Source organism: Simochromis diagramma, unplaced genomic scaffold (genome assembly GCF_900408965.1).
Source record: "Simochromis diagramma unplaced genomic scaffold, fSimDia1.1 OVJJ01000456.1, whole genome shotgun sequence".
Classification (NCBI taxonomy): domain Eukaryota; kingdom Metazoa; phylum Chordata; class Actinopteri; order Cichliformes; family Cichlidae; genus Simochromis; species Simochromis diagramma.
In genome coordinates this window covers 57,817-85,623 of record NW_024387186.1, presented here as the reverse complement: position 1 = coordinate 85,623, position 27,807 = coordinate 57,817, and the positions used below count along the sequence as shown (strand labels likewise).

At 41.0% G+C, this 27,807-nt stretch overlaps 2 protein-coding genes and 2 long non-coding RNA genes across 5 annotated transcripts; 2 read left to right on the top strand and 2 right to left on the bottom strand.

Moving 5' to 3' along the window:
* Positions 1–321: 321 nt before the first annotated feature.
* On the bottom strand, positions 322–7,214 carry ccr6b (chemokine (C-C motif) receptor 6b). Its single transcript, XM_040049709.1, has 2 exons — positions 6,847–7,214; positions 322–2,197 (listed from the first exon to the last, which is right to left on the bottom strand). Exon 2 carries the CDS (start codon positions 2,186–2,188, stop codon positions 1,085–1,087), a length of 1,104 nt encoding a protein of 367 aa, XP_039905643.1. The 5' UTR covers positions 2,189–2,197; positions 6,847–7,214; the 3' UTR covers positions 322–1,084.
* A 1,333-nt stretch (positions 7,215–8,547) lies between these two features.
* LOC120745082 lies at positions 8,548–9,256 on the top strand. Its single transcript, XR_005698557.1, has 3 exons — positions 8,548–8,796; positions 8,910–9,043; positions 9,178–9,256. It is a non-coding gene; the product is annotated as an uncharacterized LOC120745082 (long non-coding RNA).
* On the bottom strand, positions 9,091–11,792 carry LOC120745056 (interferon-inducible GTPase 5-like). 2 transcript variants are annotated; one of them, XM_040049695.1, is made up of 3 exons: positions 11,551–11,792; positions 10,539–11,104; positions 9,091–10,438 (listed from the first exon to the last, which is right to left on the bottom strand). In XM_040049695.1, exons 2-3 carry the CDS (start codon positions 11,101–11,103, stop codon positions 9,816–9,818), a joined length of 1,188 nt encoding a protein of 395 aa, XP_039905629.1. In that variant the 5' UTR covers position 11,104; positions 11,551–11,792; the 3' UTR covers positions 9,091–9,815. The 2 variants fall into 2 exon arrangements, with proteins under 2 accessions (XP_039905629.1, XP_039905628.1); XM_040049694.1 differs by having other exon boundaries at positions 11,476–11,790.
* Positions 11,793–22,676: 10,884 nt separating this feature from the next.
* On the top strand, positions 22,677–24,403 carry LOC120745083. Its single transcript, XR_005698558.1, has 2 exons — positions 22,677–24,042; positions 24,133–24,403. It is a non-coding gene; the product is annotated as an uncharacterized LOC120745083 (long non-coding RNA).
* Positions 24,404–27,807: the final 3,404 nt, after the last annotated feature.

The following is a 27,807-nucleotide window of genomic DNA, read 5'->3' as shown; positions in this document are numbered from 1 at the left end:
TCTGTAGCCTGTGAAACCTCTGCTTATCAGCACATCTGAGAAAGTCATTGTTGGAAACCGCACACGGTGTCACAATCTGCTGCCACACTTCTCCTTTCACTGTTAATCTGATCTACATCTAGTTTTCCCATCTTCCTGTTTCTCCAAAGCCCAGTTTAGCTGTGGCGTTCCCCAGAACCCCGTGCTCGGCCCGCTGCTCTGCTCGGGTTACCCACTTCCTCTCAGACATGATACTCAGAACTGTACGATGATATCTATCCACAGAGAAACCACGCACACAATATCTTAAAAATACATTTTAGTCTGCAAACTTTTGGCACATCCAGTTAAATTAATAATTAATATTGATTAAAACCCTGATATTTTCATACAGTTTTATTCAGATAATGCAAAAACAAAACAAAACACAGGTCTACAAAATGCCAAATATTAAAAACAGCAGGGCAGGTGTACAGCATGCTTCAAGAAAAGAAGATGAGGTTCAAGTGACAGTTATGGGAAGATCCAGAAAATGAAGAAGTTTAACTTCTTATCTTTAAAAACAGCAGATTTAATCATCATACACAAAAAAGAAGCTCCTGCTGGTGACACGAGAACAGGAATAAACACCTCGACTGTAATACCAAATTATTCCAACAGGGCGCTTCATTCTCAGATTGCAGGATTATGTGTTTACATGTTCATGTCACAGAAAACCGACCTCGATGTCCCAAACATCCAAACCTGCCCGTTAAAAAAATTACATTATGTTTAGTTCAGTTAGAGATGCGGTTTATAGCATCAAACTTCATTAGCAAAGAGTACAGTTGCAACCTGCACGACACAGTTACTTCTAAATCACAAGAACAATACGTGAAGTCAAAGCGTGAGATTCTGCAGCTGTGTTTTTAGTTTGATGGATAATAAGCTGCTGTGGTCACCTGTGTTTCTGAGGACAGCTGTTGGACTTGATGTCCAGTTTTGTGTCATATAAACGGGATGCAGTAGATGAGAACATCTCACAGTCTCTATGATTAAAGCACAGTTTCACAGCAAAGCTTGAGAGCGATGAATGCCGGACTGATTTCCCTTTATAGCTGAAGTGTTAAGCGCTGAATGACGACATGTTGTTGGAGCCTTCCGACAACTTCAGCCCTGACATGCAGATCTCGGACGTGCCACGTGACGAGCGAGCGGTGTAGATGTACCTTTTGCTGAAGCACCAGAGGTCCAGCATGATCTGGCGGAAGTGGTTCCTGAACTTGACCCCGACGAAGGCGTAGAGGAAGGGATTGAGACAGCAGTGCAGGTAAGCGACGGTCCTGCAGATGTTGAGAAATTTGAGTTTAAGGTTCTCGGCGTCGCAGCTCCTCTGCTTGAACAGAGACAGCATGTGGATCAGCAGGGTCACGTTGTACGGAAGATGGCAGACAATGAAGACAGCAACGACCGCCAACACCACCCGGACGGCCTTGTGTCGCTGGTTGCTCTGCGCCCTCAGCAGCGTGTAGATGATGCAGGAGTAGCAGAACGCCATCACGCACAGGGGCAGCAGGAAGCCAACGGCCATCTGGAGGCTGGGTACCAGCAGCTTCATGAGCGCCGCAGTTTCAGTCTGGTTGAAAGACATCTGACACATCACGGTGACGCGGTCAGACCCCGGGGAGTTATCTTCAGAGGGTTCAGTGTAGATGAGCGTGGGGAGAGTTAACGCCAGTGCAAACACCCAAACCGCCGAGCAGATCAGGCGGCTGTAGACGAGGGCACGGGAGCGCGTCCCAAAAGAGCGCGTCGCCCGAACAATCGCGATGTACCGATCGCAGCTGATGCAGGCGAGCAGCAGCATGCCGCTGTAGAGGTTAATGCTGTAGGACGACCGAAGCACCTTACAGGCCGCTATGCCCATCGACCAATCGTGCTGCTCGTTGTATATGACGAACGGAAGCGTAGCCACGAAGATCAGGTCGGCCACGGCCATGTTGAAGAGGTAGACGTCCGTCATGGTCTTGGTTCTCTTGTAGAAGATGTAAGTCACCATCACCAGGATGTTGCCAATCAGGCCGAATCCGCAGATGATGGAGTGGATCAAAGTCTGGGTGATGACCTCACTGGCGTCAGGATCCATGATGCAGAAGCCATCGTCATCGATATATGTCTCAGTACCGTTGTCATAGTCACCAAATGTCGCGTTTGCAGGACTCTCCGTCATGTTTGCGACCTGGAGAAGAAAAGAAACATGATGAGTGAAGCACTGACTGGAGACATTTGCAGAAGGACCTGAAACACGCTGTCAGTGAAGCTTTGATCATGTGATGTTGTTCAGGTTGAGCAATGAGAAAAGAGACTTCAGAGAGGATCCCCGGCCTCCATTGTTCCCAGTAGATCTGACGTGTTATTTAATGCTCCACCGCTCACAGAAACCAGACGTTGTACATTGTAAAAAACGCTTGTCTATAAAGAATTAAAACACATAAATTGTGAATGTTTCCTGAAAGCTGTCCAGCTGCTGCGCTGCCTGGGTTCCCATCCAGACGCCGTCCTGAAGCCGACCTTTCTCGTGTCTTTGGGTCAGTCATGTTGACATCAAGGATCTCTCCAGCGTGAAGTGTCTGACGTGCTACATGAGCTGAAGCCGCGGCGTCTGCTTCCACCAGTCAGTGAAGGTCTCGCAGTCACATGTGGGTGTTTTGGTCTGTGCCTCTAATAGCTTCCTGTTTCTGCCACGTATCCACGTAAAGCCGCCACAGCAGCTCCGACCTTAAATTTCAGCACAGTGTCTTTGGTGGTTTTTGTGTTCCTGTCTGCTCTGTGCCACATAACGATCTCTTCTCTGGATGAGTCTGTCTCATCCATTTAACAGCAAACTCAGCAGAACGAGTCTGAGACGCAGATGCAAAAGTTTCAGGACACTGAAGTTGTAAAAGTTTACACACCGCCTGATTTCTAAATGTGTGATCGTGTGACGAATCATATTGTAATAATAATTTTTAATATTGAACCAATTTTAATTTGAATCAGATCCTTTGATTTGAAGGAAAACTTTGTAACATCAGTTGTGTTGAGTAGTTTGTGATGTGATTCTCACAAACAGCTGAATTACTGTGATTTCTGTCCTGATCTAAAGCTGCAGTTTTACTTCCAGATGTAGAAACCTGTGGTGCAAAAGCCAAAATTAATCAACAGAAGGTTCTGTGTGATGACACCAAAGGAAAGCCCTGTGCCATCATTAGAAAGCAGGTTTGACCTCTGACAGACCACTGCGCTGTCTGATGAAAGAAGATATGAAGAGTTCAGCACCAACACTACAAATCAATCCAGCACAGCGTGCACCCTGCACACACCGGGGGTTGAGACTCCTCACACCTTTTCTGGTGGTTTCAGAAAATAAACCATCGTTCTGTGTCAGCTGTTCCTCTGGTTATGAATGACCCACTTTCAGCCCGAGGCGACGCCTGCACAGGTACGCCGTGCTTTGTGCTTCGCTTAGAAAATGATCCGATTGTTATCAGAGGGCATCTCAGATGTAATGAGGTCAAAAAACAAACACTAAGAGCCAAACTGAAGTGAGAAAATGACAAAAAAAAAAAGGGAGTGCAGAGGCTTTGTGTCTGCAGAACTGCACTTTAAGCTGTTCTCCTGATATTTCAGAGTTTTTTTGCATTGTTCAAACACAAACGAAGATTCTCTGAATCAGATTCTGATTTCTGAAGAAGCCGGCGAGCTCTAACCTCCAGTCCAGCCACTGGATAACATTTCATTCACTCGCTAATTTATTTATTTGTCATTAAAACTATGCTGTCGGATGAGAAGTTAAAATCGGTCTAGATGCAGACAAACCAAATATAATGATGTCAAATCCAAACAGTCAGAATCTTCACAGACTGGCTTTTACTGCTGAGTTTAACTGTTGGGTCAATTTTAGAGTTTTTATGCTTCATTTCAGTTTGTGGCTGTGAGGTCGTCACATCTGTGGCTGTAAAACTGTTTCAGAGCTCCTTTGAATCATTACTAACATAAAAAAACAAGATCAGATTTATTATTGTTATTGTTGAGAATCAGAGGAACTAACGTGATCCACATTTTTCAGAACTAATGTGTGGATAAAATGTAACAGTTTCAGATTCACTGAATCTAGATTTTATCAGCTCGCTGTTAAATTTTGTGCTTTTTCCAGGAGAAATCTTTAAACTATTTTTAGCAAAAAATAAATAAATTTTGAAGTTTGTTTTTTTTTTAAAATAAAGCATTTTTACTTGAGATCAAACCGGGCCACACGTGGGCCGTGACCTACAGACAGTGTGTCACCTTAATGAGATTAAAGTACCTCATTTGACCTTCTTTGAAATCCTTTCACAGAATTAAATCATCTAAGACTTCAAACGTCACTTCTTAAACACGACGACTCAGAACTGTTCACAGCTTTTCTGATCTGAGCTGATATAAAGCAGCGAGGGTGGGAGAGTGGGAGAGGCAGAGGAGGATGAAGGGAGGAAGATGGAGGGCAGCGCGTACAGACAGTCCTAACCCATATAAAAAGCAGAGGACATGCAAAGTGTGAGATTTAAATGTCTCACTTTTGATGCATTCATGAACGTGGGTCTGTGCAAGGATCCGTCTGCAGGCTTTGAAGCCGTTTCCCACACGAGTTCGTTCAATCGTGTCTTTGAACAACGTGTGATTACAAAGCTGCTAAAATACAGATAATTAAACAGGAAAAGTTTCATTTTTAGTTTCTGTCCACCAACAGTAGTGTTTGAGTTAAACATGCCTGTAACAAAAATAAGCCCACATAACAACAACAACAACAACAACAACAACAATAATAATAATAATAATAATAATAATAATAATAATAATAATAATTATTATTATTATTATTATTAATCCCAGAAATTACATGAAATGAAAACTAAAACTTATAAAGCAACTAAATCAAAAAAATCTGTTTAAATTTAACTAAAAAAATCCAACATGATAATAATTCTGCTTGTTCAGCTGTTTATAATGAAAACAGCAGGAAACAGCGAGAGCTGACCTTCAAAGTAAAAACTTTTAAGCAGCATTAATAATTAATATTATGTGTTGTTTCTTTGTTAAATTTTAATTCATTGATCTGAGGAGACTCCTGTGGGTCCTGAGGTCAGGGCCCAGCAGTCACTGGGACGCCGGCTCACATATTTCACACCTTTTCACGCTTCCCACCAAATTAAAATGCTATGTTTAACACATGAAGCTTTACATGGACATGATAATAATAATATTTAAGTGTGGGGTGAGTGTGCCGGTGCTCTGGTTTCCTCCTGCAGGCCACAGACTTGCATGTTGGGTTAATTAGTGGCTGTAAATTAGCTGCAGGTGTGACTCGTCTGTAATCTGAGGTCCAGCTCTGCTTTTACTTCACGTGTTTGTAGAATTGCTGTAACACGTTTCTGTAGCTGCGTTAACAATGAAGCCTCTGCAGCGCCGTCATTAGTCTGACTGACTGTGTGTGTGTCTCCTAATATGTGGTTTGCCAATAAGACAGTTTTGGTGCATTGGTGAGGTTTGAAAGTTGAGTTTGGGGTTTAGAGATTTGAGTCACAGCAGTTGTGGAAAAACCATCAAAGCAGATAGAAACGAGGGATGGAAAGAGTTTGGGCGAGCGAGAAGGCGTCAGTTATTTCACATGAAATCAGAGCGCGATGGATCTGTACGAGAGGAGGAAGCATCAGGACAACTTAATGTTCCAGTCACTTGTCCTCGTTTGCTTTTTCCTCACACAGCATTCGTGCTTCTTATAATTATGATAGATGACACAAAAAAACAAGGTCATGGCTCCTCCCACCCAAACGCCTCAGAATCTTTTTTTTTAGGTACATTAACTTGTTTTTTTAATGAAGCATTATTATTATTGTTTTAATGAAACATTGCTACACTTCACTTTCATACTGTGGATGTTTTCTGAGTTCCAGGCCCTGAAATCCACAGCCGGTGGGTTCAGATTTAAGCATTGAAAAAAAATTCCAGCATTTTTTAACAATGTCACAAATCCATCAGATGTTCACATGAAATGTTCAAAGCTGAGAAACACATTGAAGCTCTGTTTAAAAACTAAAGTGTTGGAGCCACAAGAGTCCCGAGCTACAGACGGTTTTCGCCGACAGGCCGTGAGCATCGGTATAAATAAACTGCAGCGGTTTTATATCTGTGACACAGAGGAGCAGAAACCAACATCAGTGTCCTGATGCTTGATCTGTTTCTGATAAATCACAGTGCATTCTGGGTAAACCTTCGAGGCTCGTATTAGCATGTGGAGCAGGTAGCAGTCAGATTAATCTGTATTTGACCCCACGATCGTCTTAATTACGTGATTACCTGATATGTATCGTTCTGTTTCTGGAATGAGGAGGCAGGACATGGATGCTGTTTTCACAGCTTTGAGGAAACACATTTAAGTTCTGAGTAAATGGACCCTACAGCGCCGCGATAAAGACACAAACAAGAACTTGAACTTCTTTAAAAACCTGCCGTGAGGAACAAATGTGACAGGCTCATATTGCTCTCACTTTACCTCTTTCAGTTCTCACTAACCTCAGTGAGGCTGTTATTAATGAGAAAGGCAGTAAAGAAAAGACAACACCTTTCTAAAAATGCAAACTGGGAACAAACAGGGTTTCATGTTTTTGCAGAACTGGCAGTTCTCCAAATATGAAATAATATCTGTGAAAGGCATTTTATCCTTTAAAGTCTGATCATTTCTTTAAAACTTTAAAATTAATTCTGTGTTGCATCTAAACAAACGTTTCTTTAGATGCAGCACAGTGAAAACAAACACACTAAAATCACAATGCAGTGAGACAGTAGACAGTAAGTGTAGAGCATGCATACCTTGCAGAGCGTTCTCCCTGAGCCGATGTTTTTCTGACTCCTGACAGAGCGGTGGCTCTTTAACAGCTCCTCGCTCTGTGTGGGTAAGAAGACGGTGATGGCACCACAAAGAACAAAACCTCAAAGCAGGCGCAGTCAAAGCCACGTTCTCTCGGGCTCGATGACTGTAGAAAGCTCCTCTGATCTTCGCACTCACACGGAGCTTCCTTATCTGATGGTTTGATCAGCAAAGCCGTCACCAGCCGCGTGGGGACGTTCTCCCTACGTGATTTACCCGCCTCCGCAAAGGTCACATCTGACACGAAGGATTTCTCTTTTTTGTGGGAAACTGTAACATTTGATTTGCTGGCTTTATTTAAAAATGCTAATCTGTTGCCTTAAAACAAACAAACAACAACTTTAGAGTTATGAGATACATTAGTTAAATAAACCCGGCCTAGATTTGGAAGGAGAACCCACAATATTTGCATTGTGTGTCATCCGTGTGCCCCATACACCGCACTGTTACAGTAACACCAGTGACAGTGGTTTGTTACAGTAATAGTAAAAATAAAGTACACCTTTCCTCTATTCTGAGGTTTTTACATATCAGGGAATCATGAAATTCATCCTTTATCAAACACAGCAAGAACGATTTTCTTTGGACAGACGAGACCAGCGTGCAGATGTTTGCAGCACCAAGCCTGATGATTTGTGAGTCATAAATCCTGTAATCAAAGTAGTATTTACTCATCTGTGAGGTCGTCTGTTCCACAGCTACAACTGGGACCAAACTGGGACCAAACTGGGACCAAACTGGGACCAAACAATCAACAGAACAATGATCCCACACAGAGGAAATCTAAAAAGCATTTCTGGGATTTTTATTAGTTATTTATTAACAGCATTATCAGTGGAAAACAGGTAAATGTACAAATAAATACTGGATACCAAATCAAACATCCAGAAGAATCCAAGTTTCTTTCTTTCTGTATTTTTAATACAGTTTTACATAATATAACATGTTATACTTTATTTAATAAAATAAATTTCATTCAAAATAACAGTTAATAAGTAAATAAACTTCAAAACATTTGAGGTTTTTGCAGGAAGTTTGCCTCCATCTCTGTTGTTTTCTAACTTTGAACAGAAACTGATGATGTCAGACGTCAGCTGCAGGTTTTCTGTTTGAGAGCAAAGCTGAACTTTATTTCTCTGTATTTATGGGATAATATCTGAGACAACAATCAGAGATTGCTCCACAAAGCACCAAGTTCACCAAACTCTAACTTTTAACTCCGAGTTTCCAGTTTCACAGAAACGCATGTAGGTGACAGGACAGATTCACCGTGGCAACGGGTAAACAACGAGCAGAGCTTCAGGGAACTGAGGAAGATGAAAATTATCAATGTGGGGCATCATCATCACTCAGTCACCATCCGGCCAACTTGTAGATTATAGATAAAACTGCAGTTCTGCCAAATTTCACAATTGAGTTTTAAATCCAAAGATTCAGCTTCACAGAGATGAAGAGCAGGTGGAAAAAACTGGAGATAATAATACGAATCAAACAGGTGAGGTCGAGTTTACCGACAGACCTGTGATATAAATGTCAGTCAGATATTCACAACATCACCTGTGATTATTTTCCATCCCTGTAACTGATCACAACCCAGTAAACGATTGATCTCTGATCAGCGTGTGCTCCGTGTTTAGATTTAGATTTCTCTGTGTGAATGTTCACTGCAGTGCGTCTCCTGTTTCCTCTCCTGTTGTTGTTTGTGGCTCCAAAACAAACTGACAGTATTTGGTAGTGAAATGGCGCCACCTCGTGTCTATGCGATGCATTTCACTGATGTCACAGCCGGTTCAAGTTCATCCTTCCTGTCTTTGTTACAGGTGATGAGGCTGTCATCGAAGGACTCAGGATACATCTGATGGCTGCAGTCTGTTCTGTTATTTCCTAGATGCGTTAATATTCTCCACCATTAATCCTTATTCTGTTTTGTGCATAACGTAAATCTACACCACAGAGTCAAGGTATCTAATATTGCGTCCACCCTGCACCCTGTACATGCACACAGGTGGACGACGTCTTATGCAGAAGGTGCACTCTGAAACAGACAGGAGACTGTAAGGTGGAGTCAGGTGGAAGCTGAAGAAGGAGGAGACAGCCTCTGCGTGGTGTAGAAGAGTACCAGATGACTGAAGTGCTGAGGTAAGTTATAAATGATATAGTGGCTGACCTACACACTAACACTGATGTTTATTTATCAATAACATTTTATTAATAATAAACAGGTGTGATGGTGATAAGTAATATAATTCATATCGTTATTATTTGTGTTGTAGTTTCTCACTTTGGCCACCAGAGGGCAGTGAACACTCATCACAATCCACAGTCAACAGCAAGTAAAAACATCAAAACAACCCCTGATTCTCACATTACATCAAACAGTCTGTTTAACTCAGTGTTTATGATGCTGGAAGCTATGATGTGAAAATATAATACAGCAAAACAACCAGTTTCATCACAATTTATTCAAACAACAAGACATCTTTGAGTAAAGGTAGAAACAGCTCAGATAAATTAAGTTCAGTGAAGTCCCTACAAATCAGAGAAAACCCCAACAATCAGACATCACTCTATGACGAAAGACCTGGTGACAGAGGGAAGGAAAAACTGCCTTTAACAGGAAGGAGACCCAGGAAGTGCAGCCATCTGCCGCAACTAGTTGAAGGTGGGTCATCGTATCTCCTGATGTCCTGAGGAAGCACTTACACAAAGGAAAAAACATGACAATGACTCAGACTTCTACACTTTACACAGTTCATATCTGAATAATATGATGATGTTTGTTTCTGTATGTATGTGATGATGAGAAAAGTTTGAGTGTGTGAAGCTGACCAGCTGTACAAGGAGACTGGTTTACTGAGTTTCATGAGTGAATCCCAGTTTCACTGAGGTTCATTGCCTTTTCCTTTCACGCTCAGACCAGAGCCTTATTTAATACCTTCTGAGCATCTTCAGCGAGCTGGTTGAGGATAAAGTTCAGAACTCTGTAGGTTGTGACGAAGGAGAGGCTCATGGCTACCGGGATTCCCACTATCGGAATGAATCTGGATACTTCCTCTGCTCCAATTAATCCAGCTGCTCCTCCAAGTTGGGCGAACACCTTCAGGAAGAGCTCTTTAGTAATTTCCTTCGCAGCCACTGGTGAAATGATGACATCACGCAGCTCAGTGTATGACACAGCTGTTCTGATAGCGAGTCTCTTCAGAGATTGGACATCGAGACCAAACGCATGTACAAAATGTGTGACAGCACCAATGAGCACAGCAACATCAACAGCAACAGAAAGCCCAGGAACGGGAACAGCTGCAGCAGCTGCAGACAGAGTGGCCAAGAGGTATAAGTGTACCTTTAAAGCTTTTTTCTTCTTGCTGATGACGTCGGGGTTGACGTTGGGCATGACATACAGCAGAGTGTCTCTCTTATCTTTGGGAAGCTCTGTCTCTAAGGTCTCTTGTAAGAGAGAGAAGTCGTACTTGTGGAGCTGAAAACTCGACATTAGGAAGACTCGTGGAGACTCGATGCCCAGGTCTTTGAGTCCTGCGTCACAGAGGAAACATGTCAACACCATCAGATTCATACAAATAAAAAACGATTAAAAACTAGATTTAAATGATTTTGAAAACTCGACCTCACTCACGTTGAATGCAGTCGTCTCTGATTTTTGTGAGAGTTTTCTCTTTGCTGGAGTCGGAAACACTTTCCTCGGCTCGGATATCGTTGTCAATCTTTGAGCGAACAAAGTAGAAATTTTTCTTCATCTTCTTAATCTTCTGAGCGAGTTTCACGTCATTTTCTCTGAAGCGAGTGTCTGAGATGATGAGGAAGAAGTCATACTTGTCAAACCCAACAAGCTTCAGGTATTTCCTTGCTGGGAAGTCTTTGGTTCCGATTCCAGGAAGATCCCATAAAGTGACGTTGGGATTATCTGGATGGGGGTACGGTGTGACCTCCGACGTCGTTTCTGTGACACCAGTAGGAGCAGCTCCCTCGTCTCTGTTCTTTATCCCCCTGAAGGCATTAATAAAGGTGGATTTACCTGCACCACTTTCTCCTGTGATGGCGATATTTAACGAGACATTGGTTTGCTTTTCTAAATATTCTTTAATCCTTTTTGCTGCTCCAGCCGTGTCGTTGTTCTTCAAGGCTTCTTTAACTCCAGGAATTTCTTCTGGGCACGAATCATCTGGATCCTCCATGCTCATCCTGACAGAAAGAAAAACATAAAGACTTTTATTTTGGAATGCAGACATATACTATTGATTATCAGTAATGTTACTGACGGCACACGGACACAGCACATGTGGGCAGTAAGTGATTAAAGGTAAAACGTTAAATGTCGGTAAAAGACGTGTTTATATGAGAAAACACTGAGGCCACCAAAGTCTCTTCCTGGGGTTTGTTGAGTATTTTTACATCCAACATTAACATTAATTTACAAATAATATCTTTCTATAAACCTGAAACTTTTCCTTTTCCTTGACTTGAAAAAATAATTTGTGCTTATTCTCATTCTTGTACTGATAGGACAGCAAACCTGTCACTTAACTAAGTTTAAGGTAACATCAGGTACTCACTGGATTCTTCGTACTGTTGACACACACACAGCTGGATCAGCAACAACAGCGATCGGTTCTTCAGTTTGTTCTCACCTGGTTGTTATGGAGGTGCAGAACAGGTGAGGGCAGATCCACAGAGAGCGACCAATGAAAATGCTGCAACCTGAACCAACCAGTTTGTTTTTACTCTTTTTTTTAACTGCAGGTGTTGTTGGAAACAGAGAGGAGGGCTGTGTGTTGATAACAGAGCTGCACCTGCAAGAGCAGCAAACATCATGGTTAATGAAGTGAACCACAGACACTGTTTGGACAATTAAATCCACGAGCACCGCCTACAGCAGAGCTCAGCCAATAAGATCACTGTGTTTGCTGCTGTGATGGGCGATGAGTCAAAACCAAAGAATGTTCGTTTTGTTGTGTTTTAAGTTCGACTGGTTGTACCTGAGTTTGGGCGGAGGTTACACACACACACACACACACACGAAGCACAGGCTGAGGAGTGGCAGCATTCTTACACTCATCAATCACCCAAAAATGTAGACGTAGTTTTAATTCACTTGAAAGCCAGAAAACTAAAAAAACAGTTTTATTTGTTGTTATCGATCATCCATCTGGGCCTTAGAGTTTCTGATTGTCATACTTTTATCTCATTTAGTGCTCAGTTCTGATAAAAATAGTAATTGTAGATGATTTTAACATCCAGATGTTGAAAATCAGTTACAGTAGCCTTTACATTTAGAATAATGGATTACACATGAGGACTGTCATCACAGTAGGTGTCTTTCTGAAAGTGCTGTAACTAAGTTTAAGGATCTGCTGTTAACAAAAGTCTCAAATGAGAAGTGGTCATGGGCCGGCTGAGTCATCTGGATTTTTCCATGGTGTCCCTGTGCTCCCGCCTCTGGGCGGAGCCCTCATCACTACACCTGTTATACTCACCTGTGGGAGATCCAGGCCAATCTGCAGGCAGTATTTAAGACTAGAAGAGGAATCAATCTGTTTCACCGTCCCCAATTGCAGCTTCTCCATACCTCCATTAACCAACCTGTTCATCGAGCCCCCACTCCAAACATTCACTGCTGTGTCTTAGTTTTACTGTCACTGTTACACACTGAAGGAGGACGAGGTTCATCCAGGTGCACACTGAGGTTTATTGCTCTGAAACACAGCAAAACAGCAGTTCTGTGTTACTGATGGCTTTTGTTACCATAACTGGCCTGTGTTACTTTTGTAAGGGATTACTTGGCCAGTCACTTATTTATCAGAGTGACTGTCTGCCACCTACTGGTTACTGAGTTAAAGCAGATGACTCGTAAGCTGGAGAGGAAATGGCGTGCCACAAATTTAGAGGATCATCATTTAGCCTGGAGAAATAATTTGTTGCTTTATAAGAAAGCCCTCCACAAAGCCAGAACATCTCACTACAACCCTAAGAACCCTAATAAATATACAGTCGGGGTATTTGTTGATTTAAAAATAGCTTTTGATACGTTACAACATTATATTTTGATTTCTAAATTGTATAATTATGGTGTGAGATGAGTGGCATTGAAATGGTTAAGGAGTTATTTAGAAAATAAGTTGCAATATGTACATTTTCTCGGTAACACCTCTGAAAGATTGAAGATAGTATGTTGCGTTCCTCAAGGTTCTGTTTTGGGACCTAAACTTTTTAATTTATATATTAATGACATCTGTGACGTGTCAAAAAGGTTAAATTCTATTTTATTTGCAGATGACACAAATTTTTATTGCTCTGGAGAGAATTTGAAAGATTTGGTTGAAATTATGACTTCTGAGATGTTAAGATTAAAAATATGGTTTGATGTAAATAAATTATCCTTGAATTTGACAAAAACGAAATTCATGATATTTGGCAATCGTGTAAAGGAGGAAGAAGTTATTATGTCCATTGATGGAGAATTGATTGATAGAGTAACTGAATTTCGCTTTGTGGGTGTAATAGTAGATGAAAATTTTACGTGGAAATCACATATTGAGTATATTAGAAAGAAGATGGTTAAAAACATTTATATTTTGGGAAATGTTAGAGATTTATTAGACTATAAAACAATGCGCATTTTATATTTTTCATTGTTTTTCTCATATTTTAGTTACTGTGTGGAAGTTTAGGGAAATACATATGAGAAAACTATAAAATCTATAAACTTATTGCAGAAGAAAGTGATACGAATGATTCATAATGTTAAATATAGAGAACATACAAATAAATTATTTATAAAATCGAAATTATTAAAATTAGGAGATTTAGTGAAACTACGGACACTATTTATTATGTTTAAGGCTAAAAATAATATTTTGCCCTTTAAATTACAAAGAGTATTTTTAATGTGTTCAGGGGGAGAAGATGGCAGAAGGAAATTTTATTTTAACCATCAGCTAGATTAACACAACACAAAGATTAATGAGTCCAACGGTTAGCGGTATACGACTGTGGAACTCTCTTCATTATAATTTAAAGAATTGTATAAATTTACATTGTTTTAAAAAGTGTTACATGCTGATAGGTTTGTAGCTTGAACCCATCCGCTGGAACGTTGAAGGCAATATAATTACACTGCAAAGCAAGACACAAGTAGGCAAAGTTCTTCATGTTTCTCGTGCACGGGAGAGAACCGGACAGACGCCGTTCCCTCGCCTGACCCCAGTTGCTCTCGTCCGTTCTCCCGTACCACTGTTCTTTTATTGAGGTTACATGAATATGCATAAGTTCATTAACATATGACGTCTACATACACACAAAGAGTATCTTGCGCGTGTGTGTGTGTGTGTGTGTGTGTGTGTGTGTGGACTGCTGATCAAAGGGTCAAACATCCTTGGTCAGGAAGAGGGTAGCCTCCCCCTCACCCTAGATGGTTCACCCTAGATAACACGGTGAGGAAGTCCAGCAGTTCATCTAAACAAAGAGCACTTAGACTAGAACAGACGCAACTACGTTAATCCTATCATAAAACAATAAGACACGGTACGACCTCTCATGCTCCCAAAGTGCTGTCTAATACACACAAAGTTTGCAGACTATCAAGGATCAAAACCTCTACCAATCTACAACTAATTACAAAACTCTAAGCATATATAAGTAAATATTTCTAAGCATAAATGACAATCAACAATACAAATCTAACACATGCTTAAAACGATAATTCAATATAAATGAAATTGGAGTTCATTGAAAAAGGATCCATTATAATTATGTTTTATTTATTTTTATTTTATTTTTCTCCTTGTTACTATGTGGAGTGGTATATTCTGATTGTAAATTTGTTGTTTGGTTTGGGTTAGGACCGGAGATAAATGTTAATGTTAGTTTGTTCCCTGATTTTTGGTGCCCACTTGTAATATAAGTTGAATTGTAGATAGCGGGCAGGGTTTAATAAGAATATTTTCTTCTTCCTGCTCCTTTTACCATATGGTTGTAGTGCTTTTTGATAGAAAGTGTGGTTGGTTTGTTTGAATTGTTGTACCAAGTGTGAAATAAATAAATAAATAAATGAAAATGAAAGGACAACCCCAGGTTCAGGTATAGGTTCAGCTCTGTAACCAGGCTGACAAACAGTCAGAGCTCTGTTGAGCCAACCGTCCCTTTAAAACAGAGGTGGGGCAACTCCAGGCCTCAGGTCCCGAAGGTTTTAGAGGTGTCCTTGATCCAACACAGCTGATTTAAATGGCTAAATTATCTCCTCAACATGTCTTAAAGTTCTCCAGAGGCCTGCTAATGAACTAATCATTTGATTCAGGTGTGCTGACCCAGGGCGTGTTATCTAAAACCGCCAGGACACCGGGCCTTGGTACCTGGAGTTCCCCACCCCTGCTTTGACTAGTAATGATTTCATGAACTTCTTTACAAATAAAATGTAACCATTACTGAAATAAAAATCCCAAATTTGATAACTACTGATATTTTAGACTGTTTCTCTCTGATCTTTCTGAGTTAACTTCAATAATTACTTCCTCCAAACCATCAACATGTCTTTTAGACCCCATTCCTACAAAACTGCTCAAAGAAGTCCTGCCATTAATTAATGCTTTAATCTTAAATATGATCAACCTATCTCTAATGATCGGCTATGTACCACAGGCCTTCAAGCTGGCTGTAGTTAAACCTTTACTCAAAAAGCATCTCTAGACCCAGCAGTCTTAGCTAATTATAGGCCAATCTCCAACCTTCCTTTATATCAAACATCCTTGAAAGAGTAGTTGTCAAACAGCTAACAGATCATCTGCAGAGGAATGGCTTATTTGAAGAGTTTCAGTCAGGTTTCAGAGCTCATCACAGCACAGAAACAGCTTTAGTGAAGGTTACAAATGATCTTCTTATGGCCTCTGACAGTGGACTCATCTCTGTGCTTGTCCTGCTAGACCTCAGTGCAGCGTTCGATACTGTCGACCATAATATCCTATTAGAGCGATTAGAACATGCTGTAGGTATTACAGGTACTGCACTGCAGTGGTTTGTATCATATCTGCCTAATAGACTCCAGTTTGTGCATGTAAATGGAGAGTCCTCTTCACACACTGAGGTTAATTATGGAGTTCCACAGGGTTCAATGCTGTTTACATTATACATGCTTCCCTTAGGCAACATCATTAGAAGACATGGCATAAATTTACACTGCTATGCAGATGACACCCAGCTCTATCTGTCCATGAAGCCAGATAACACACACCAATGAGTTAAACTGCAGGAATGTCTTAAAGACATAAAGACCTGGATGGCCGCTAACTTTCTGCTTCTTAATTCAGATCAAACTGAGGTTATTGTACTCGGCCCTGAAAAGCTTAGAAATATGCTATCTAAGCAGATTCTTACTCTGGATGGCATTACCTTGGCCTCCAGTAACGCTGTGAGGAACCTTGGAGTCATTTTTGACCAGGACATGTCCTTCAACGCACATATTAAACAAATATGTAAGACTGCTTTCTTCCATTTGCGCAACATCTCTAAAATTAGAAATATCCTGTCTCAGAGTGACGCTGAAAAACTAGTTCATGCATTTATTCCTTCCAGGCTGGATGACTGTAATTCATTATTATCAGGATGTCCTAAAAACTCACTGAAAAGCCTTCAACTAATCCAAAATGCTGCAGCAAGAGTCCGGACAGGGACTAGAAAGAGAGCATATTTCTCCTGTTTTGGCTTCCCTTCATTGGCTTCCTGTTAAATCCAGAATTCAAAATCCTGCTCCTCACATACACGGTCTTAAATAATCAGGCCCCATGTTATCTTAATGACCTTGTAGTACCATATCACCCTATTAGAGCACTTCGCTCTCACACTGCAGGCCTACCTGTTGTTCCTAGAGTATTTAAAAGTAGAATGGGAGGCAGAGCCTTCAGTTTTCAGGCCCCTCTTCTGTGGAACCAGCTTCCAGTTTGGATTCAGGAGACAGACACTATCTCTACTTTCAAGATTAGGCTTCAAACTTTCCTTTTTGCTAAAGCATATAGTTAGGGCTGGACCAGGTGACCCTGAATCCTTAGTTATGCTGCAATAGGTGTAGGCTGCCGGGGATTCCCATGATGCATTGAGTTTTTCCTTTCCAGTCACCTTTCTCACTCACTATGTGTTAATAGACCTCTGCATTGAATCATATCTGTTATTAATCTCTGTCTCTCTTCCATAGCATGTCTTTATCCTGTCTTCCTTCTCTCACCCCAACCGGTCCCAGCAGATGGCCCCGCCCCTCCCTGAGCCTGGTTCTGCTGGAGATTTCTTCCTGTTAAAAGGGAGTTTTTCCTTCCCACTGTCGCCAAAGTGCTTGCTCATAGGGGGTCATATGATTGTTGGGTTTTTCTCTGTACCTATGAAGCACCTTGACTTTTGTTGTGATTTGGCGCTATATAAATAAAATTGAATTGAATTGAATTAAACTCCAGTCCATTTTCAAAAAGCCAAGCTTTTTTGTTACTCCTTGGCACATGTGCAGTTAGATGGTCTGGCAAGAGAATCACTTCTTTGGTGAAAGACTGAGCCACAGAATGTGACCTGCTTAGCTGTGCTGGAAACCTAATGGAGGATAAAGGCAAATTAAACATTTCCGCATGTAATATATTCACACTTCTCTGATCAATGAAGTACATTTTATTAAAAAAAATACACCATGCTGTACACATGTCCAATTAATAAACACCCTCTAGCCACATGGTAGCTAGGATAGGCTCTTGGAATCCACTGAATTTGAAAATCCAGTCTGTACCATTTCTTCCTGCACCAAATGTGACGACAGCATTCAGAAAACGCACTTTGAGCTAATTATTTAATCATAGCTCTGGTTTTACTCGGCGTGTCAATTCAATTTAAAAACTGGTCTGTACTTTGAAGCTGCTGCATCTTGCTGCTATGTTAAATAGGTCATGTGAGTTGGACACTGGTATGTTTGTCGACGCCGAAGGGTTAAATCACACTTTTACTGTTTATTAAAAAACAAAAAAAACTCTGATAATGGCAAATGCATTTATTTTCTGTCCTCTAGTATGTATGGTATAACAACACAGTGAAAATCAGTGGTACTAATATGAAGCATATGTACAAAAAAATAAAAAAAATCTTTAAGGCAGATCTATGCAGCATCCACGCATGATAACTGATGCATGAAGAGTGACCCTTGAAGACCTCAGTTATCAAAGACAGACTCTACACAGACTTCCTGGGTCTGTTACAGCATTTACAAAGACAGTGAGAGGTTAACACAAATGTCAAGCTGGTGGGAATCACCAGACACCACGATACAATCTCACGATATTGCTTTATCCTGCTTGAGCTCAACAGTATGTTTTTCGGTGCTGTTATATTACAGTTCAAACAAGCGTGTCCCATCCTTACTGTGTTAAGTTTAAGTCCAGTTTTGTAATTGTACAGCACTGAGAAAAGAAATAAGCCTCCTCGCTGATGACACAAGACTAAACCAATAAACTACTGTCACACTGTGTACTCCTCCTTTGACAGCGGACTCAAAGATTTAGGCATTGAGTCTCAACAGGTCTTCTTGGTGTCCAAGTTTGATCTCCACCTGTACGACTCATGTCTCTTACATGAGACCTTAGAGAGTTTCTGCTGTTTTCTGATTTCCTGGATATTCAGTCTGAGTCTTCCTGACTGTTGCTTTATCTTCAGCATCCTTAATGTCACCAAACAAAGGATCTGCAGCTATTTTTCCTTGTCTGTTTATGAATCTGACCAGATCTGAGAACTTTGCTCTCCTTCCACTTGTTTCTTGAATGTCCAAGGCAGAAATTCTCCACATTTCTCTCATTTTATATGGCAGTTTAGAGACAATAACTAACAACTTGGGTTCTCCATTTCTTGCAGTTGACTGATGTCTTGCATTGCATTGTTATAACCGGTGAGAAACAGTGAATAGCTATGAAGAGCCTTTGCATCATCTGTTTTAATTTGTGGCCAATCAAATGCTCTGCTCATGTAGGCAGTTGTAATTCTCAGTTCATTACCATCATGACAAAATGCATAGATTCATTGGAATAACATTGGCATTTGTTTGGTGTATGTCATTTTCTCCTTTTACATTATGACTCATTACCTTTGGCTCTTGGAAGCTGAACTGTTGAACAGCTGTTTCACATCATTTTTACAGCTCCTGTATCCACAGTCCTTTAACACTATTATTATGGCTGTAAAAGCAGCAATAGCTGTCTTCATCTCAAGCTGTTCTCTTTTTGCCTTTAACTTACATTCTTCAATGTTCAAGGCTTGTCTTTGTTTCCAGGATGCTGCTCGTGCGAGCAGAACAGCACGCTCTCCTTCCTCTTCCTGCCGTACAGATGATACAGATCAAACTCTGGATGATCTTCTTCTGACGCTGGTACCTGATTTCTTTGCAGCTGGTCTATCAGTCACTGACACGCTGTCATCTGGGCTCACGCCATCTTGATGCTGATGTCTTGTTATAATGGTCCATTTTTCAAATTCAGTTATAAACCCACTGAACTGCTCCTTTTTTGGATTGAACCAGAGCATCTGGTTCACATTCCTTTCATCTTCTGGCAACAGCAACAGTACATCATCATCATCATTTGCCTGTAAGAATTCTTCATGTAGCTTTGAAAAGTTATTTAAATGTTCATCAGTCATGTAAAGACCTCCATTCTCTTTCATTAATCTGCTGATTTTATTCATTTTCAAAGTTAATTGTGAAAACTAAAGGAGTATTTAGATCATCCTCATGTCACAAAAAAAAGTGTGTGTGAAGAATAACATTTACCGACGTACTTTGGAGCGCTGATCAGTGCAGACTCCTGCATCGCTTTTCAGCGCTGTTTGGGTCACCAGGTAACCTCACATGTTCGTGTTTTTCTAAAACAAAGTAACAACAGTTGTGTTCAAAACAACAAGCACAGAAATGCATCTTTAAAGACCCAATAATGATTTTGTGGTTCGTCAGTAGTGGCAGCTAAAAAGTTCATGACACATTTGAAACGCCAGATAATCTGAAACACCAAATAATCTGAAACACCAGTGGTCAGAGTAAATAAGTTGAAGAAGCTCAGCTGCTGTGTTCTGAGTTACTGGGTGGAAGATGGAAACCAGTTGAATCCAGATGAGCAAGCTCCACAGGAACGCTGCCAATTCTCATCACATAGACGTTTCCAGTTCAGGAAGGCAGAGCAACAGCAACAGAGAGAAGGCGGACAAAACAAAACTCCGGTAGGCAATGATGGAGTGTAAGTATTTTCTTAAATTCTGTTTCTTCGTTATTCTGTTTCTTTTCGTTCGGGACCGTGTGTACGTAATTTCGTTCCACCTCATATAAGCATGTGACGCGAAGGCAATAAAGCTCCTTGAATCCTTGAATAATAACCACTGTTAAGTAGACAAAGAGACGCTGTAGTTGTCACAATTGAGAGTAATTCTTCAGATTAGCAATAGGTGAATCTCTGCTTCCCAATTTCAATTAAAGTCAAAAACACAAAAATTACAGGAGAGGAGCAAAGTTCTCTGCCAGCTGTTTTATTGAACAGTGCAGCTCAGCAAAACAGAAGGAAAAGCAAAGCTCCCCTAGGGTGTTCGCCATAAGCGCATGCAGGTTGGGACCAACCCCAACGGACAGACAGCAGGAAAAAAGCCCCGAGGGCTTTCCCAGGCCCCCTTTTAAAGGTACCAGTAGTCCCACCTCCTGCTGCTGAGTAACTTTCCCACACGCCCAAAAACAGCAGGTGCAGGGTCAAGTACGGGCCAGAGTTCGGGCAGGGCTCTGGCTGAGGGCCCGGCCCAAAGGGACACCCCTAGGTTAACCCTTTGCTTTGCCTTCTGACAATAGGTCACAACATGGTCAAAGGTCATACATTAGTACAGCAAACAGCATCGTTTTTTTGTGATAATCTTATGATATACATGTGAATAATACTTGACCTAACTACATCAAATATATGGGTTAAATGCATTACATAAAAATAGACACTCCAGTGTAGGTTTATAGTGTGTTTGCGTACATGACAGTGATTTCATTATGTTGTTTTCAGTATCTTGTAGAATATTTAGCTGATTTAGAGTTTAGAAATGTGTTATTATAGAATGTAGAACTATTGTAGAGACACTGACACTGCCCTCAATATAATAAAGGTTGACTCTGTCGTGAACTTAGGAGTAGGGTACCCCTCCCCCACTTGAGCTGTGAAAGTAAAACAGAGAAGAGTTAATGCTGAGTGGGAATTCCCCAGAGGATGTATGGGTGGGGGTCTCAACATTGTAACTGGATACCTGTGGTCTGGAAGGGAGAGGGGTTTTATGACCTCTAGGGAGTTACCTACACCCACAGTGTTTTAACTGTCACGCACACACATCCACACGCACACTCACTCATGTGCACACACACATACACACAGGTATGCGTACACAGGCACACACGAGCACTCACATAGACACGATGGAACGCGCACATGTAGGCATTCATGTGCTCGTGCACATAGACACAGACAGAGTTTGCAGCACACCGTAGGGGGTTTTATGATGGGGTCGCTTCTATAAAGCTGGCTGTAACTAACAAAGGGGTGAAGACTTTTGCAGAGGGACACCGGCCTCGTCTTCCCTTCTAGAAGTGCATGCTTAAATGAAGAAGAGTAAAGATGAATAAAGTTTTGTGAAAATGACTACTGAGTCCGGTGCCATCTCTGGATGCTCGAGGAATAAAAAGAACCGGGGTAGAACTGATTTCTCAACAGTTTTGGTGCCGTGAAACCCGGGATTCGCTCGAGGCGCAGAGATGAATTGGCAGAGCTGAGATCGTGAAACGAGGCGAACAGAGAGCTAGCTCACATGATTAAAAGGTAAGCACGGCCTGTTTATTTTCGAACCGTGCATATTGTTTAAAGCCTAAATTATCTGTTCGCTAAGTTGAACGTATCCCAGTGTAAATTCACTCAGTAGAAAAAAAAGGCGGCTAGCGTCCGTCTCAGTGCGTTAAAGCAAGAGACTTTTTTAAGAACTCCAAGTTGATGTTTAGCGCCCCGTAAGAAAATCTCAGTGCGTTAAAGCAGGAGACGTTTGTTACGGATTAATAGAATCGGTGTTTCATCCGCGGCGGTGTTTGATCCGTCTTAGTTATTAGGAAAAAAGTGGCGGTGATCCGTCCTCGTGCGTTAAAGCGGGAAACGTGTTACTATTAGTTAGAAAGCGGGGCTGAAAGGCTTTGTCGCCAGCTGAGCGCTGCGCGTGTCACGGGTTTGGTTACCCCACCTAGTCTCGGACGCGGGGCTAGGACCTGTGAGGGCAGGAGATCCAGGGTGGTGACCTGGGGATTCGTGGCTCCTTAAATAACTAAGTCGGGGAGAGGTCCCTGTCACAGTCTGAAGTATGCATAAAAGCAGGATCGGTTGCTTTCGCCGGTTAGATTCCGAGCTGAGTTGAACCAGTGCCTGATGCAGAAGGAGGACGGTGTAGTGTGTGTGAAAGCGCCGTTAGAGTCGGCGTCTCGTCTGAAGTACGGGAGTCAATTAAAGTAATAAAAAGAATTCGTGTCTAAAAGTGTGTGTTTGTGGTGTGCAGAAATCACGGCAGAAGGCCGTGTCACGAATTGTTGCAAACTGTGAAGTCAATTGGGGTTTTAATTTGGTTTTATATTTTTTAGGGGAAGAGAAACCGCGGTATCCAGTCCGTGGTGCAGTTTGAATAATTTCTGAGGTGCACGAGCGGACGGCATCCGCTTTGTGTGCCGCTTAGGGCGTTGTCCGGAATAAGCAGAGGAAGAAGTGTCTCGCAGAAAGTTTGAATGGGACTGCGAGAAGCATGAGGTGTGTGTGAGCCAGCCTCGAGGGGCGGGGTTCACAGGTGGAACGAACGAAGAGCAAAATGTGCGTGTGTGAGAGAGAAAGAAAAGGTGGGGGCGAGTGACCAGCCTGTGAGAGTGTGTGAATTCCTTAATGACAAAGAGGGAGACAAAGTACATTAGTTGATTTTCTGTGAGATAATAAATAGTCAAGAAATCGTAGTGATCAAATAGGAGAAAATGAACTAAAGTAATTAAAAAATAAACAGTGGATTAGTGTTAAAGTAATGACAAATAAATTGATAAAATTAACAGTGACATTTAAAGGTGACCAAGTACTCAAGGATGAATGGAGAATTTGATTGCTGACTGTATGAGAGCTGTTGGGGTGAAAGGAAAATGAGGTTGGAGGAGTGAGTTAACAGGTTAATGTGTGGGTGTAAAACAATGGTGTAAAAAAAAAAGAGAAAGAAAATCATGAAAACAAAGAAAATAAAAAGTGTGGAAGTGTGAGTGGGAAATTGTCTCCAACTGGGGGAAGCAGTGACGCTACAGGTCACCTTCTTCCCCTGCTGGACACAAAAGAAAACATAATTTGGAGTGTGGTGGATGAAAATAATTAATAACAACATCAAGAAGATTTTTGTGTTTGCAGTTAAGAACAAATAGAAATTTCATTTTGGGGGTTTAAAGTCAGTAGAGTTCAAAACAAAATAAGCAGAGATGTGTTGCTTTAGGAGTGATGAAAACATATGCAGTCACAGTGAATAATGAAAGTCTCTCAGTCTGTCGTTTACAGGTGGGGAACGGACCTGGATCAATTCTCCACGGGCAGCAGTCGGAAGAAAATTATAGGTTAAAATCATTAGAAAAAATAGAAACACCCAGCCAGAATTTTTTGGCTGAATTGTTTTGCAGCTTCCCGTCCTCATCCTGAACAAGCAAGCTCCAAGGAAGCTAATCTCTCCCTGAAGACACAGAGTGCAGTTTCAGAAGCACGAGCATGAACATCAACAGTGGACAGGAGTCCAAGAGACAATACCAGAGTTCTGAGCAGAGAGGTCCAGCAGCGCTGTGGGCAAACTGCATCAGAAAGAGAAGAACCACCATCTAGATTGGATGGATGGAGATGCGTTTCCAGCAAGCTGCAACCTCACTGTGTGTGAAGGACTTTTGAGAAGACTGTCTGAGCTTGACATTTGCCATGTTTGGAGTGAGATGGCAATGAAAGAGACAGTGGGACAAAGAGAGACACGGGACAAAGCTGAAGAAAACTGACTGCCATTGGACTGAAAAGTGGGAGAGAAGAAAAGGAGCAGAAGAGGGCTGAGGCTGCTGTTTTAGTGTGGGGAACCAAATTGGGTTAAAGAATCCAGGGAGACAAGTGACTGCCTGGAAGTGGAGGATTGACACAGTGTCCAGACCTCCACAAAAGGGGGAGGAAGACAAGCACTGAGGTATGCAACTGTACTGTTAGAAAATGGAAAGGTGACACCACACATGCAGATAATATGCACCAGAGATAACAAAAATCATACACAAAGTGTTACACATTAAAAGAGGGTATTTGTAGAAGGGGTTAACAATACTCAGCGTGGTTGCCTATGGTAACCTGCAAGCATTTGGGGTTTAGCTGTGCCTGCCTATGACAGAGTTTTTCATTTAGATGTTTCTTAAACAAAATTTGGAGTGAACGGAGTTTTGTTTCAGAAAAAAGGGGGAAGGTACATAAAAGGATACATAAAACAGAAAATGTACTAACCCGACTAACACACACACACACACACACACACACACACACACGTAATGAAGATCAAACACAATTTTAAGTAGGCAATACTGTTTACTATCATCCTGTCTGGTTTATTGAGTGGGTTGAGAACTGATACATAGACGACTGGATTAGTATTATTTTGGGGAACATGATAGCAGGGGGGAACAGAATCCTGCAGCCAGAGTTTAAATGAGTGAAACTAGCAGATTTTTGTTTTGTTTAGTTTTGTTTTTGTTTTGTTTCTGAAGTATGGGTGTTTTCTCACCTATAAGAGAGAGAATATTTTGTGACAAGTCCTAAGACCGGGCTTCTGTATTTTTTCTTTTTCTTTTGTTTTTCAGTTTTATTTGTCATTTTTTATTTTATTTTATTTTTTGAACAGTGCACTGATTTCTGTTTGTGAATTTCTTTTCTTTAAGCAGATCTGCACGTCGGGAATTAAAAGCGCTACACATCGTTGAGAAAATTGTTGCAAGTGAGTTTCTCCACATTAAAATGGGCTCTGGAGAAAGCCACTTATCTGGGACAATTAGAAAGTGAGAGTCCCGGCCTAAAAAGGATTCAGCGATGTAATCCGATCTAAAGTTCTTCTTTTTCTTTTTGAAATGACGTCATTTTGCTGAGAGTGAAAACTAAATGCGACGATGGGTTCCACTATCAGCAAAGAAAGAAAGAATCGATGAATGAATGAATGAATGAATGGAAATAAAAACAAACTGACTGACTGGTAAAAGCTGACAAGACTTGACCACGACTCAAGGTTAACCTCCACCTAGACAGGAAAAAAGGGCAGATGAATTTATGTGTTTCCTTTTACAGGAGCAGAAAGATGACAGCAACACCTGAGGTTGCGTGATGGTTTTACCTTTTAAATGCCATTTTCTATGTTTGTGAATCTACCAGGGGTGTGTTATTCATGGGCTTGTGTTGCTCACAGAAGTTACTGTGAGAAAGTGTGTACACACCTGCGCAGCGCTAACATTTGCATTCTGTTCTTCATGTGATTTGATGATGTGATTTCTAACAGAACAATTGGTGGATGTTTGTTTCTCTACTACAGGTTATGAGTTGGTGATGCTGTTACACTGTGTTTTTGGGAAAATGTGAAGGTTACTTTGATGATGTGAATAACGTGAGAAATTTTCTGTGTTGAAAACTAGTGTCGTTCTTTTTACAGCAGCAGTCTCTCACAGTTGAAGTGTACCTCTGGTGCAAATTACTGACCTCTGTCATCATTTTAAGTGGGGGAACTTGCACAATCGGTGGCTGACTAAATACTTTTTTGCCCCACTGTAAGTGCGTAAAACCTGCAGACAGAGACAAAATACTGTTTATCTGCCATTCTGCAATTCCTCTCACGTAAGCAATAACGTGACGCACAGCGTGACGTGAAAAAAGGCACATACCTTTGACGTTGCGTGACGAACTCTGTATTCCTCGTCCACACATAAACGCAAAAAATGAGTTTTAAAAAATCTCCGTTTTCGGTGATTCGAAACGCCGTTTACGTGGACGAAACAGCTGCGTTTTCAAAAATACCCGTGTAGGTGTGGACGCAGCGTAAAAGAGTTAGTTTATTTTCTTACTACCTGTAATTTATTGCAGATTACTTATATTTACTTAATTGTTTACTAAATGTTTGATGTGTGAAATAAACCGCAATGGAGCAAAATATGGGTGCGTGTGGTTGGAGGATGTGTTTGTGCGTGTGCGCGCGGGGGGCATTTTTCTTGTAAAACAAAGGGGGGCCTGCAAAAAAAAATTGGGAACCATTGATTTAACTAGAGGAACAGGACCAACTTCTTTACTCAAGTAAAAGTAAAAAAGTACAGGCTCTGAAATGTACTCAAAGTAAGAAGGATAAAAGCAGCTCTTCAGGGGAAAAGTTAAAAAGATAAGCCTGTCTCCCACACACCATCCCTGTGAAGCCTAAAAATTCCTCCACACAGCCTCTGCCCAGGCAGGTGGACCATAATTATTGTACTTTCTAAGTCACTTTTATTTTTGTTTCACTTTTTGTTGTTTATTCAGTTTAGTTTGAGTGAGTTTCTACTGTGGATTTTCTTGGTTCTTTAGTTCTTGTCCTTTAAATTATTAAAGCATGGAGGGCATATATCAGAGGCAATATTTAGGAAAATCGCACAGGTATAAACACATCCATGAAAGCCTCACCCAGCAAGTTTGAATAAATTTCTACCAAACAATAAAAACTAAAATACTTTATTTTAGTTTTTAAAAAACATTATTTTTTATTTTAGTTAACTGAATAATTTTGACATCTAGTCTTAGTTTTCAGTTTAAATTTATAATAACCTATAAACTATAATAACTTTGAAGTCGACACCATCACGCAGGGCCGGCCCGTGGCATAGGCCGTATAGGCAAATGCTAAGGGCGCCGTCCATCAGGGGGCGCCACGCCAGTGCCACAAATGTTGAAAAAAAAAAAAAAGTTGGTACTATTATTTCTAAATACAAAAAATAATCCCACGTTAATTAAAATGCAAAGTAAAGCTTATTTAATAGAAATATTATTTGTTACAACATTACGCCCCCCTCCCCGCACGGTGCGCCCCCTCCCTTCCCGTATCATGGTTCCTTTTGGACGTCACCACATCAAAAAATCAACACAAGATGTCAAAACGGCCAAAACTGTCAGGTGCCCAGGGAAGAAAAAAGAGAAAAGAAGAGGAGGAGAAACGAGAAAAAGACAGAGTTAGGTAACGTTAGCCTACATGAAATTATTTGTCTGAATGTGATAGTAACCTAAATTTTTAGCATTAAGCTAATGTTACATGATTCGCTAATTGCTAATCAATAAATAGCTAGTTAACTGTTTTAACGTCAGTTAATATTGTGGAGGGGGCTAAATTGTTATGGAAAATAATAATGTAACGTTAGGTAATTACAGTACTCCCACCTTTCCCACCATTCCTCATTTGTATTCATCTTTTAAGCAGGTGTTTTTTGTTTACATTGTTATTGCCTTCTGGTTAGCTAACGTTTACCCTGCAGGTAATAGTCAATTTTCCACCCCTGTATATATTATAGTTGTAAGCCTAGTTGTTAAAGTGCACATCATTAATGTTAATTAAGCAATATCACATGAGAGGGAATGCTGTTTTTTAATATGAGCACTGCTGTGATTCGGTCAAAGATAATCATAACATAACATTCTCATGTCTGTGAAGGTTCTCAGTCATCCAGGTCATCGTAGTCAAAGGAGCTTGCAAAGAAAAGCGTCTGGACTTCTTTAAGTTGCTTGAAGACGTTTCACCTCTCATCCGAGAAGCTTCTTCAGTTCTAAGGTCAAATGGTGGAGAGTCCCAGATATAAA